The sequence below is a fragment of the Vigna umbellata genome, chromosome 10 (assembly GCF_029865625.1).
Source record: "Vigna umbellata cultivar VRB3 chromosome 10, Vumbellata_1.0, whole genome shotgun sequence".
Taxonomy (NCBI): domain Eukaryota; kingdom Viridiplantae; phylum Streptophyta; class Magnoliopsida; order Fabales; family Fabaceae; genus Vigna; species Vigna umbellata.
In genome coordinates this window covers 11,344,747-11,359,080 of record NC_142174.1, presented here as the reverse complement: position 1 = coordinate 11,359,080, position 14,334 = coordinate 11,344,747, and the positions used below count along the sequence as shown (strand labels likewise).

The 14,334-nt window shown below is 30.3% G+C and overlaps 1 protein-coding gene across 2 annotated transcripts; it reads left to right on the top strand.

The window, feature by feature from the left end:
* The first annotated feature begins 8,816 nt into the window (after window positions 1-8,816).
* LOC124830515 (uncharacterized) lies at window positions 8,817-13,733 on the top strand. 2 transcript variants are annotated; one of them, XM_047304262.2, is made up of 8 exons: window positions 8,817-9,119; window positions 9,502-9,702; window positions 9,784-9,906; window positions 10,073-10,110; window positions 10,223-10,331; window positions 10,510-12,789; window positions 12,932-13,069; window positions 13,163-13,733. In XM_047304262.2, exons 1-8 carry the CDS (start codon window positions 9,042-9,044, stop codon window positions 13,367-13,369), a joined length of 3,174 nt encoding a protein of 1,057 aa, XP_047160218.1. In that variant the 5' UTR covers window positions 8,817-9,041; the 3' UTR covers window positions 13,370-13,733. The 2 variants fall into 2 exon arrangements, with proteins under 2 accessions (XP_047160218.1, XP_087957081.1); XM_088100955.1 differs by lacking the exons at window positions 8,817-9,119; window positions 10,073-10,110 and having other exon boundaries at window positions 9,562-9,702.
* Window positions 13,734-14,334: the final 601 nt, after the last annotated feature.

The following is a 14,334-nucleotide window of genomic DNA, read 5'->3' as shown; positions in this document are numbered from 1 at the left end:
TGATAATATTATCTTGGCTCATAGTGTGAAATAAAATTGTTCTATTGAAAAAATAAAGAGTCTGATTATTCTATGTTTGACCACTTACCACTCACGTGCATAAACCATACTATTTGAAAATAAAAATTAGAAATAAAAATTGAAGCCATTTAGAAAATGAAGAAAAAAATTTAACAGAGACTTTTTTATAACATTTTAATATTATTTTTTCACTGATTTATTATTTATTTGTTATTTTAAATCTAATAAAAAAATACACGTGTATGTTAATGTATGATTGGTTTTTCATTGAAATTGTGTAAATTGTGTTAATGTATGATTGTTTTTAAAAATAGCTTTAAATACATCTTGCCATAACATCTATCTTTACCAAAAATGGACATCTGTCTCATCCTCTTTTAATATGTGATAGATGGAGAATGTAGAGGTACCCCTTAAAAACAATTAAAGCCGAAAAGTCATAAGTTTCTTTCATCACGTGAATTCTTTATACCTTTGGCTAAATAGTATGTGATGTTTTTCCTTTTCTCATCTTCTTCTTCTTTTCCTTTATCTTTTATTACCCTTTCCTTGCCTTCACTTTTTGTTACATTAATTGGAGTTGCATATATTCTTTCATACTTTCACTGTTTTACGACAACATCTGGTTTTCACCATTTCTGTCTCTATTTATGTTTCTAATATCTTCTTAAATTGTGTTTCAAAATGAACTTTTGGAGACAGATGAAATCGAAGTTTGTTTTTTTCATTACAGTTTAAACTAATTAAAACGTTTACTGTACTGACATTAAACACAATATTTCTTAAATTTTAAAAATCAGTAAATTATTGTTAAAATTAAAAAGAAAATGCCCACTCAAGCATGCCCTTTTAGAAAACAAACCTGACACGACATGTTATGTGAAAAATATTCAGAGTGCAAAGTAGCTCAGACATGTTTTGTGTGGTGTGGTTTTTTAAGTGTGTTCCTGACATATTCATGGATCATATATGGTGAGGATTTGCTTCACGTGAGCACCTTCTGTTGTCTCTCATGTCTTCCTCTGTGCAGACACGAAAAACAACTTCATCACTTTCTCTCCTCCATTGCAATCATTCAGCCTTGTCTTTTTTTCCTAACTGAAAACAAAAAGAAAGTAGAAGACAAATATCTTCTCAGGCTGCATGACGGAGTAAATACGTGGAAGATTTCATTTTATTGCAGTCACGTTACTGAAAGAGATGAAGTGAATGACCTAAACCAACACAACCATATTCACGAGAGCATTAACAACAGTAAATCAAAGAAACATAACTACCCAGATACTTCTAGTTCACGTATGGTATTCATAGGTAGATATTTTTGTCTTCCTAATAAAGAGAGAAAAATTTGTGTAGTTATATGAATTTATGTACACATACACAGTTCAATCAATATCTTAGAAGTTGGAATTCTTGATGTGGAAGGAAAGGATCGCAAAATAATGAAAATTAACTATGCCATCCGATAAAACCAAAGTTTCACATTTTATGGAATATGATTCTACATAATCTTATGACAGCGAAGAAATTGCTTTAGCACTTGTTAGCAGCAGATTGGAACATTTTGTCAGTTATTCCATTCAACCTGTAAATGCACTAATGAACTGCTGTGGATATACCTTCCCCCTGACATGGTTGTTAAGCAAGGTATATGGTCTACACGACAAAATGTGACAAAATTAAGTAACAGGCAACTTCGTAATCTCTGTCACGATTAGTTCACATGTCCAGTTAGTTCCTACGTTGTAATGCAGTTTGGTGGAAACTGCAAAACCGTGTTCCATTAATTTCTTTGCTGATTCTTTTAGAAGATGATTTGGTGATAATATTATGCCTAAAAGGGTTTCCTTTAATTTTGCAATCCCATGGAATTTTGTTATAAAGCTGAAAAGTGGAAATCATAATGAAGAAAGCAGATTAGGGTGCATTCTCGTTGAAAATATGCAGGGGACCAACCAGCCCGCGCGCAATGATGCTATGCAAAATAAACAAATAAGTCATCATATATAGCATCTACTTCCTTATATATGGTTCCCTCTTTTTTCTCAAAAATCAAGTCTTTTTCAATTACCATACAGGTTGAATTGAGTATTTCACTCTTGATGTTCGGGTGGTGATTTAGGCTTCATCTGCATAGCAACCAATATTTATTATACTGTTCTTTTTTTTGGTACTCCTTCAATTACATATGAAATACACTAGGGCAATTAGCCTCAAATTAACAAAAATATTTATTTATTAATTTTATCAATTTTGATTCATTTGATGTGTGATGTTGGGTATATGAAGCACAAGGTTTATTAGAAAAATATAAATAGCCATGATATGTGAGTTTACTAAGATAAAGTATTAATATTATTCTCTACTTAAAATTTTTGAAACAATGGATTAATATGTCTTTTATTTTTGGACCATGATATTTTAACAATTTTTTGATAATAGACTATGTGTCACTATTTTATTTATTAGTATATTTGAAACAGACCAATCACAAGCTAGCACATAGGTTGTTATAAAAAAGTTGTTATAAAGACATTTTCCTTTATCAGTGTTCTACTTTTTTATTTCTATCCAATGTAAGACTTTCTTATTTGATATTCTTAACAACTTTTTGACAACTATGTATTACTATTTTATTGGTCGTATTGAAACAAACTAATTACGAGTTAACATATAAGCTGTTGTAAAAAAGTTGTCAAAAAGGTTATTAAAAAACATTTTTCTTCTATTTAATGTGAGACTTTGACTCACGATTAAATTTTTAATAGAAAAATGTTTTTTTAAAAATTTTTGTCAATTTTTTTAAAAAGCTTATATAGTAACTCGTGATTTGGTCGTTTCAAATATACTGATCAATAAAACAGTGACACATAATTTATTGTTAAAAAATTGTTAAAATATCGTAGTCTTTTTAATATATAAATGTGGAACCCGTTTGAAGATGTTTTTCGGGCATGAACCGATGAAGATTGAGTATGGTGGGTTGTGACTGGAGATGCACGCTTCAAGCATTGACTGATCTCAAAGTTTAGTAGCAACCTCACACCTTCAACCATTGCGCATTACCAGCTTTAAAGCCAAGTAACTAAACCACCTCCTACCTCACTTCACCAATCCAACTTTCACTTCCTTCTTCCGCTTCTTCATTTTTCCACACAAATCCATTCATACTACATTTTTTCTTAAATAATATATCAATAGTTGAAAAAATGTTCAGTTTTTTGGAGTAGATAAAAATCTTGAATGTGGTACATTAAATGCTTCTCATATAGTTAAGTAGTTATTAGATACTTTTTGGATGGTTGTCAAAGTGAATAGTGTCTAAGAAATAGAAAAAGTGGTGTGTGTACTTTAAACAAAGTCATTGGGTTCGTTTCAATGCCATTAAATGTGATTTGCTTGTTGCTCCCAAAGTACCATTGGGTCATTGTCAAGTGCCCTTTATATTCTCACTTTTGTTATTTCAAAATTAAATAATTCAGACCCTATTAAAGACTTCAATTTTTATATAATACAAAAACTTCATCCATTTATCTATTCTAATTCATTTTTTAGTATATTTATCTCTTAGTTGTTTATTATCCTCGATGTTATTCTTATTATACGAATAAATTCCTTCTAGAGAAATATTTAGATTCAAAGACTGTTCATCTTCATCAACATTCATAATAACTTGTTAAAAAAAACTCATATAAACAAACTAAATGAATTAATGTGGTCATTTTTTTTAACGTCTCAATTTTTTTTTGTTAATTTGATACTTTTTAATAATGGTGTTTAAATAGTCAATGATGAACAATATATATTGTGTCAGTTTATGATTTTTTTTATTTTTTAAATTTAATTGTATCAAATGACAATGTTAATGTCACATTTTAGGCCTGTGTCACAAAATAAATATCAATATCACGTATTAATATCTTATATTTAATCGAATCCTAATTATTTTTTAACGTTATTTAATTTAATTTTTTTTAAAATACAATTTTGTTTCTCTCTTGAGACTAAATTTTACTTTTATATAAATGTTACGCTGAATCTTTAATTAAAATTTACATTTTTAATAAATATTTTATGATAAAATTTAAACTTTTTATTTGTGTATATAACAACATTTATAACATAGTGAAATACAATATCATAAATTATATTTTTATGATTTTTTTTATTATGACTACGAATTTCTCTAATTTTTATAAATAATTTATTCTAACCATTTGTTTTATTATTTTCTTTTATAAAAGAAGTTTCATCAATCTTTAAACATGAAACTATTTTTATTTACGAAATAAGTTGTAGAAATAGGATAAAATAATATAGATAAACTTATATTGTGTCAAAAAATAAGATAATCTTTTTATTTTTATTTATAATTTTTTTAATAATGTAAGTGATATTGATTTTCTAGATAATTGGAACTCGACTTAATGGATTCTTTTAAAAATAAATTGATTATAAATCGATTTTAATATTAATATATTAAATTGGTTATAAACCACTTTTAATATAAATATATTATACTAAAATTTTATTAAAAATGTGTATTTAAATAAATATTTTAGTATAACATTTATATAAAAAGTAAATTTGATTTCAGTTTGGAAAAGGAAAAAAAAATCATTTAAAAAAAAATTGAACTAAAAAAATGTGAAAAATGGGACTGATCTAAATAAAATTAACAAAAGAATTGAATTAAGGGTTAAATATGTTTTTAGTCCCTAAACTATTGGTCATTTCTGGTTTTCGTCCCTCTTCCAAAGTAAGGTACAATTTGGTCCTCATTCTTTAGAAAAACGTTCGTTTTAGTCCTCAAAATTTTGTTTTTAGTCCTCAAAACGTTCGTTTTTTCGACTAAAACGAACGTTTTTTAAAGATTGAGGACTAAATTGTACCTTACTTTGGAAGAGGGACGAAAACCAGAAACGGTCAATAATTTAGGGACTAAAAACATATTTAACCCTTGAATTAAATACAACTGACATGTAACATTGACACTAACCCATCACACTAATATGACTTGACATGTATCACTAATATTGACTTAACACATGTACACCTTTTTTAAATTAAAAAAACTAAAATAAAATTTAAAAAATCATGAACTAACACATGAGATACACTTTTTACCTTCCATTATTGATTTAAAAGTTATTATCTAAAAAAGTCAAATAAACAAAAATTTACGAAAATTATGTTATTATCAAATACATAAACAAAAAAAAAATTACATTAAACAAACTCGAAAAAATTGAAAATAAAGTAAAATTTAAGTCTTTTTATTTTATTTTGTTTGAAAACAAATGTTGGTATCAATACAGATACATAAAAATTTATAAAAGACTTTCTAATGTGAGAAAGATATATGCGTTTTTGTATAAATGGTATCAACACAAATTTAATAAAATTACATTAATGAACTTGTTTTTGAATAAAATGAGATTGAATTGAAAATACAAAAATAAAAAAATTATATTGAATAAATTCTTTAAACATAAAGACAAAATTTATTAAACCTTTCTTTATTTTTTTTATGTGAAAAATTGTTTAAAAGTACAGTAACAGTTGTGTAATATTAATTAATTTTTTTATTCTAATAATTGTAAAATGTAAGAAATTTATTATACAAAGATAGTAATTTATGTTCTATACTCGGTTATTTAGAATTTATTTATATTATATTGTTGTGTAGCCATTTAGGTGAGGTGAGGATTGGAGGGCAATTTTTTTGAGCTACATTCCATATGACATGTTAAATTTTGTTGAAGAGTCGTTTTCATATTATTATAAAAGGAAACGAGGAAATTATGGTTTTAATTGGAGCGTGGGATTTTTCTTTTTTATAAGTAATTATTCTCTTAACCCCAAACAAACTCAACTCATTAACGAAGACTTTCTTCATATATTGTTATCTAAAAAATTAAGAATATTATGTTTATTTATGGATATGTGAGAAAAAGGTACACTTTTTTATTCTGTAATCAAACAAAAAACAAATAAAGAAATTACACAAATTCTTGACTCAAGGCTATCTAATTCAACTAATTAAAGAAAATACGTACATTATTATAAATTACCTAACGTGGTTTTTATTCCTATGGATAAAAAAATGTTATTAATTCCTATGAATAAAAAATTGATATTTAGTTGTATACTTTTATTCTCTGTTCATGATTTTTTAGGCAAACGTTTGAGTGCTTTTTACCTTACATAAAAAAATATGCTCAAAGTTACTAAAAATATATATTAACAAATAAATAAGAAATAGCATGCCTTTATTAGACATTGGTTTATCAAAAGAATCACATTATACCAAAAGTAATAAATCATGATTTGAATCTCCTTAAAAGAAGTGATTAAGTAATATTTGACCAGGCTTTTATAAAATTGTTTAGGAAAATAAATGTTAATAAAATAAAAGAAATTAATTTCAAAGTATACGGAAATGTGAATTTGAGTAAAAAAAAACAGAAATTTCAACATATAAAACAAAAGTAAAAGCGGTTTGGTGTACGTACCGGTACAAATTAAAAATACGATACTGTTTTCTCTTTTTTTTTTCAATTTGTTAAGATCATGACGTTGTTTTTTTTAACTGAATTTCTTATTCTTGTTTGCTAAAAATTATATATTCTTATTACATGATATTATTAAAATAAAACATTTTTATTTATAAATATTTAGAAAACAATTTATTCACGAAGAAAGGAAGAAAGAAAGTGAATAATAACAGATCTAGTCGGATCAATTTACTCAATTTGATATATTTACTCCTTTCTTTTGTTTTAAATAGTTGTAAATCAAACTTTAATAGATAATAATTAAGATAATTGCTCAATTTAGAGTCTTCTAATTCAATTTCTATATCAAACTATCAATTTATATATCACCCAATTCATACAATTTGCACCCAATACACATGATTACATACTGTAACAAATTTAACATAAGTAAAAATCATATTAACTCACTTTTTTCTAACATCAACGTGTAGCACAATTAAACTAATTTGAAAAATTCACATACCAAATGCTAGCTTCCGTTATTGGTTAAAACAACTCATCAAACTTTAAGACACAAAAACATCTTGACCTTTACAACATGCTCTATTTACACATAAAAACATCACAAACATGATTATATTATACAACTATGATCATTAATTAGTATAGACTCATTAATTACTCTAAGATCACATACAAACAAGTAAAACATACATGTAAAGAGAAAAATATATTGGATCAAGAAAAGAATAGGAGACTAACTTACTTTATTGGAGATTTTGATAAGCTATTTTTATAGAATTCGATACTCTAATCACAAAGACGGTTTATGATTCGATAATCAGAGAGGAATAACTTATAGAGAGAAGTCAAAACATTATAAAAAAGAGTTATTTATAAAAAGAGTATGTGTTTTAAAAGAATGAAATTCATTTATAACAAACTTATTTATACTAAAATTTTCATATTAAAATAATCAAGTTTCAATGTTTTTAAACCATTATCAATTCTAAATTATTATTTTCTAAATCTTTACAAATACGACGAAAATTAATTTTAATTTTATAATTATAAAAATAATTATAATTGTTTTATTATTTTTTATTACCATAAAAGAACCACATGTATGTAACATATTACGTATGTGTTTTTACTAGTAGTTAAATAAATAAAATTAATATGAGAAACTATCTTTCTGATAATTAAATTATAGTTAATGAACACCGCATTTAATACTTTTTGAATTAGATTGAACTTACACTTGATAAATATAACTTTTAGCATTAAAGTACGGTCAATCTTATTTATATTTTTATGTTAGTCGTATAAATTGTAAAATGAGATCGTAAAACGAATTAAGTTATAAACATTTATTACTTTTAATTATGACATATTCCTTTAAGTTCGCATTACATTTTACTTTAAATCCTATTTATGATTATTGTCTTCAAAAAGAAGAATACGGTGTAGACTTTTATAAAAACATGTAACAATAGATAACAAGTGTTTTATTAGCATTAGAAACGATGAACCTTAATTTTGCATATTGTCGTAGAGCCAGTGTATCTGAGAAGTACGAGAATGTGAGTTTGTAACAGTATATACGAGGATATACGAGGATACCGAGGTAATGGATTCATGAGTTTTTATTTATATATATATATATATATATATATATATATATATATATATATATATATATATATATATATATATATATATATATATATTTTCATTTTCATTTAATATAAAATGTAGTACAGGCTTGTTTGTTTGTCTCCATTGAAATTTTTGTTACTACTTACAGTATCAAGCACTTCTTAGAAACAACGAATTCCAGCAAGGATTTCAGGTTTGTAAAATCAAATTTCTCTGACTTCCCTTTGAAGGCCAAGACAATTTTTGTTTTCCCATGCATTACTCCTACGCCTTCTTCTCTTCGTTTTGTTATGTTATATTATTAATCAGTAATTAGATTCTTCTGCACCACTCCATTCATTTGCACACGCAGCCGAATCGTTGTTTTTCAATTTAAATATGAAACCGACAAAAAAGGGTATTATGGGCATATGTCCGCACAAGAAGATACGTTATTGTCCGCTCCCATAAAAGCACAGGTCCGTGATATATTTATATATAACTCAGAAAAATACACGATCGTCTTCTTTACCAAAAACAAACATTTTTCCACCGAATTGTTGCTTTAATGAAATTAAAAATTACCATATTTTAGAAGCAGAAGCTTCCACTTTAATTCAGTATATAAATATAAATATATTTTTACTTATGTATGTCATCATCTTATTCTTAAAAGCCGTTGCTGCGAACAGAGACGACAACAACGGATGAGCAACGAAGCACACAACATCAGATCCACCTGATTCTGTTTTTCATCACCTCCTTCTCTGTTCCGTTTCCTCCTCTCTCTCTCTGTTTCGCTTTGGCCCAATGAGTTGAGCCGCATTGAAGGAATCCACGTGCAGTGGACTGAGTGAGTGAGCGAGTGAACGAGTGAAGAGGATGTTTCGTTCTGCGAGATGGAGGAGCGACAAGAACAGGGTCAAAGCAGTTTTCAAGCTGCACTTCCATGCCACCCAGGTCCCTCTCATATTTCTCAGAGTTTCATATTTCTTTCTTCTTCTCCTTTTCTTCTACGGAATTGTAATTGAGTGAAAAAAACAGACACCATGTTTCACCATCAAACTTGCGGATCAATTACCTCACAGTGTAAAGTTTGAGTCAAGATAAACAATGACTAGTTAAATATGCCTGAGGGACAGTTTTATCTGTCTGGAGCAGAATTGTGTCTTGAGACTCTTCGTTATGTGGTCTAAAGAAAAAGAGAGATTTTTTTTAACCCTTTTTTTAGTTTTCTTGAGAAATGAAAATGGATTTTGAGGGTGTACTCGTAGTGCTGAATTATAATGGGACGAGAATCAACATGGTAAATGAGTTGTCCTGTTTGATGATTCAATTTCAGGTGTTTCAATCTGGAATGGATGCATTGGTTCTGTCTATAGTTCCAGGGGACATTGGAAAGCCAACTACGAAATTGGAGAAAGCTGCAGTTCGAGATGGAACTTGCAGATGGGACAATCCGGTGTATGAAACTGTGAAATTTGTTCAGGAGTCTAAGACTGGGAAAATCAGTGATAGAATATATCATTTTTTGGTTTCAACGGTATGAATATTTCTCCCTCTCAGTCATTTATTGTTAATTGTTTCTTTTTTTAACGTGATCTGGTTTATGCGTTTTATGCAGGGTTTACCAAAAGCTAGTTCCATTGGGGAGGTTTCTATAAACTTTGCTGATTATGTGGAGACCACAAAGCCCTCCTCTGTTTCTCTTCCCATCAGGATTTCTCATTGTGATGCTGTTTTGCATGTTAGTATTCGCTCTCTTATTTTCTGATTTTTTTCCCCGAAAAAGAGTTGTGGTCCAGAGGTAAAGTTACTTGAAAATTCAGGGAAAAACTAATGAAAAACTTGAGTAAACCATAAGTCAAAGCAATGTTGATCTAGGTAAATTTCATTTGGTGCTCAACAAACAGGTATCAATTCAGAGGCTGCAAGAAAACGGTGATCGAAGGTACAAGGGGGGAATTGCCATGTTATTATATATTTTTGCCTTTCAGGTTAAAGAGTTTGCCTCAGCTCAGTTTTTGATGATGCGGTTTCTTCTTGTTCGATAACATTCGCAGAGAGGAAGATGAATGCGAAGATTCCAAACTGAAATCCGACGATAGGAGCTCAAGGAACCAATTGAACAACGGCGATACGGATGAAACCACCAAAAGTTATTCTTCTGAAGTAAGAATTTCACCCTTTGGGCTAAAGAATTATTGTTACTTCCTTTTATGCTCACTCTGTGATAATTTTTCTCACTTTTTTCCCCTCTTTTGTGAAGAAGGGTGCAAGCATATATAAACTGAAGTGTCCTTTCTAGTTTCTAAGTCCAAAGTTATCCATGTCTTTCATTGTTTCACAGGATGTCTCTGCCAAAGCAATTGTCAATAGAGCTGAATTGAGTTCTAATTACAGGACATCCAGCGGCTCTGATATGACATTGTCAAGTTCTGATGACAGCTCTGGACTCGATACTCCCCGCGAAATTGGAACAAGAAAAAAGAACATCCACCTCAACACCAAAGGGTTTCTTCCAGATCCTGTTCTGCTCCATGCTTCAGAACCTCAAAACCTTGCTCTCAATGCCTCAACATCAATGCATGATGTGCATCAGAGATCACACTGGGACTGGTCAGCCGGGTCGGAGCACAGGCTAAGTACAGATGATGCAACATATGGTTCTCATCATAATTCTCTTCTAAAGGAAAGCTGCCAACAACCTTCCCCTTTAGAGATTGAAAGTCTCAAAGCTGAACTGGCTGCTTTGGCCAGGCAGGTAGATGTGTCGGACTTGGAATTACAGACCCTTAGGAAGCAAATTATGAAGGAATGCAAAAGAGGGCAGGATCTTACGAAGGAAATCGTTGTCTTGAAAGGGGAAAGGGATGCATTCAAGACAGAATGTGACAGTCTCAAGTCTTTTCAGAAACGCATGGAAGAGGCCAAAGTGAGAAATAGGTCACAGTTGGAAGGTGGAGACCTTCATGCTCTTGTTGAAGAAATAAGAGAAGAATTGGATTATGAGAAAGACCTCAATGCAAATCTCAGGTTACAGTTAAAGAAGATGCAAGAATCTAATGCCGAACTGGTTCTTGCTGTGCAGGACCTGGATGAAATGTTGGAGCAGAAAAATAGTCATATGTGTAACCATTCCTATGCAAACGACCGGGATAAAATTCCAGCGGAGAAAAAGATAAACCTCTCTAAATGTGAATCGGATGATGATGATGAAGAACAGAAAGCATTGGACGAGCTGGTTAAGGAACACGCCGAAGCCAAGGAGACACACATACTGGAGAAGAAAATAGTAGACCTCTATGGTGAAATAGAGATGTACAGGAGAGACAAAGATGAGTTAGAGATGCAGATGGAACAGCTCGCACTGGACTATGAGATATTGAAGCAGGAAAACCATGGCCTTGCATATAAGCTGGAGCAAAGCGAACTGCAAGACCAGCTGAAAATGCAGTACGAATGTTCATCTTCTCCTTCTGCAATGAATGACATTGAAATCCACATCAAGAATCTGGAAAATCAACTAAAGGAACAATCAGAAGATTTCACAAATTCTCTGGCTACCATCAAGGCACTTGAAACCCATATCAGAAAATTGGAAGAGGAAATGGAGAAGCAAGCACAAGGATTTGAAGCTGATCTAGAAGCAGTGACGCGTGACAAAGTTGAACAAGAACAGAGAGCTATCCAAGCGGAGGAAGCTTTGCGAAAGACCAGACTGAGAAATGCTAAAACTGCTGAGAGGCTGCAAGAGGAATTCCGAAGGCTCTCCACACAAATGACCACAACATTTGATGCGAATGAGAAGGCTACCATGAAAGCATTGACAGAAGCGTGTGAAGTGCGTGCACAGAAAAGGGTACAGGAGGAAGAGCTGCATAAAGTCAAAGAAGAACTTGAGTCAACTACTGCTGAGTATGAGGTAAAACTGAACCAACTTTCCAACCAAGTAGATATGATGAAAGGGCAGATACAACAGATGTTGTTGGAAATTGAGGACAAGTCCAAGCAGCTTGAAAATCAGAAGAAGCACGAGGAACAAGTTAGTAGGGATTTCTCTAATGAGATCGGATTACTAAAAGCTGAGATTGGAAAGCTTAACATGGAGATTTCATGCTTACTTGAGCAAGTAGAAGATAAGGAAAATTTAAAAACTGATTTGGAAATTATGAAGAAATCAGTAGAGGAATTTGAGACACTTTTACAGAAAGGAACTGTGGAAAGAAATGAACTGTTGGCAACAATTGAATTGTTGAAGAGGGAGGCAGAAGAGTCACTTAATGAGCTAAACAGAATCATCCATCTCAAGGATGAAAAAGAAACTGAGGTCAGAGTCTTGCAGTCAGAGTTGGAGGCCGTCAGAGCTCAGTACAATGACCTGAAACACTATTTTTCTAAGGAAGAAGTTGAGAAAGAAAAACTGCTAAAGCAAGTTTTCCAGCTAAAGGCTGAATTGAAGAAGAAAGATGATGCTTTAATCAGCTCCGAGAAGAGGTTCAGGGAAAGTAGTGCACGCGCACAACTTAGCGATGGAACTAAAAATATTCTAAAGAACAAAAAAACTGCTTCAGTTCCTCAGAATTCAAAGGAAATAGCCACTCTGAAGGAGAAAATAAAAACGCTTGAGGTAAAGTTTCAAATGCTTGAATTTTTTTTCTGCAATATTTGTCATGATTTCAACTTCTATCCATTTTTAACTCTTGTTTATTTGCGTTCTTGGGAAAAAAATAATTTACTTGTGGTAATTGAGGTGGGATTTTTTATTGCAGGGCTTGGTACAGACAAAGGAAACAACCTTGGAAACTTCAACAACTTCATTTTTGCAGAAGGAAAAGGAACTCCAGACCAAAATTGAGGAGCTGGAGAACAAGGTAGAGGAATTCAACCGAAGTGTTGCTTTGCAGAAGGTATACTTATTAGTACAGTCTAACTATATAACTATATTTTGGAGAAGTTTCATTTCTTAGTTACACATGGAATAAATGTACATTTTTAAACAGGTGGTTCAAGATAGAAGTTTTACTGCTTCCAATGAGATATCTGCTGAGCTAACATCGTTGAAGGAAAGAAACAAATCAATGGAAAGTGAACTTAAAGAGATGCAAGAGAGATACTTAGAAATGAGCCTCAATTTTGCGGAGGTAGAAGGTGAAAGACAAAAGCTTGTGATGGCTGTACGGAATCTCAAGAGTACCCAAAAAGGCTAATATTTCATATCTTGGATTCTGCATTGTATAGTTGCAGCAACCAAACATATGTCATACGAATAAATTAACGTGTACAATGGTAAAATACGTGTATTTTTTGTTCGTTTTTCTTTCTTAGTCTTGATATTTGCCTCCAATGTTATCAGTTTGTAATGTCCAAGTGTTACTTTGTTGCCAATGGTTCTCTCTCGCTGTCACGTTTGGTAACAAGGATGAGCTGTTTTCTTGTATTTTTTTTGCTTTTATAAACATACATATTCTTTATTGTATCTGTAATTAGAAAAAAGATTAGTTCTTTTATAGGTATAATTCGATTTATCTGACCTATTGATATAAATTTTATAAGTTTTTGTTTTTGCAAATATATATATACTCAGTTTCTTGCATTGTTAATTAAACTGATTGATCAAAGAATTATTAATAAGTACTATGTCAAGTAGGATTTTTGTGTTTATATATGGACCTTTCTTAATGTACATATCATGATCTTTAAAGTTATTCATTTTAGTTTTATTTAAAAGGATATAATGTTATTTTTTTTAATAACACTATATTTTGTTAAATATGATGCTTTCTTGAAGTGATGCCCACATGGTTGAACCTTGCGAGCCAAAGCTCTTGGAGATTTGTGAGATTCTCCAAAGAATGAAGAATGGACTCAATTTGCATACTTAATACACGTATTTAATAAATGAATTAAATAAGCGTATGTGCATATATTTAGTAAATGTAAATGTATGTAATAAATCTATTCAATTTGCCGTAAATGTTTTCAATACACACATTTATGTATTCCATAAATGTATTTAATGCACATATGCACTTATTTCAAACATGTATTGAATGAATGTGTTTAATACGTATACCTCATCTCTTTTTTTTTTCTATCTCATTTAACTATGTAATTTTTGTTTTGTATTTTAAGAATTTTAATAATGCATTTGAAAATTATAAAAAAATAAAAT

Excerpts from the sequence above, each read along its gene's own strand:
- LOC124830515 (XM_047304262.2), top strand. The coding sequence starts at position 9,042 with ATGTTTCGTTCTGCGAGATGGAGGAGCGACAAGAACAGGGTCAAAGCA. Across the intron at positions 9,120-9,501 it reads TGCACTTCCATGCCACCCAG|GTGTTTCAATCTGGAATGGA; the intron begins GTCCCTCTCATA and ends ATTCAATTTCAG. Across the intron at positions 10,111-10,222 it reads CAAGAAAACGGTGATCGAAG|AGAGGAAGATGAATGCGAAG; the intron begins GTACAAGGGGGG and ends TAACATTCGCAG.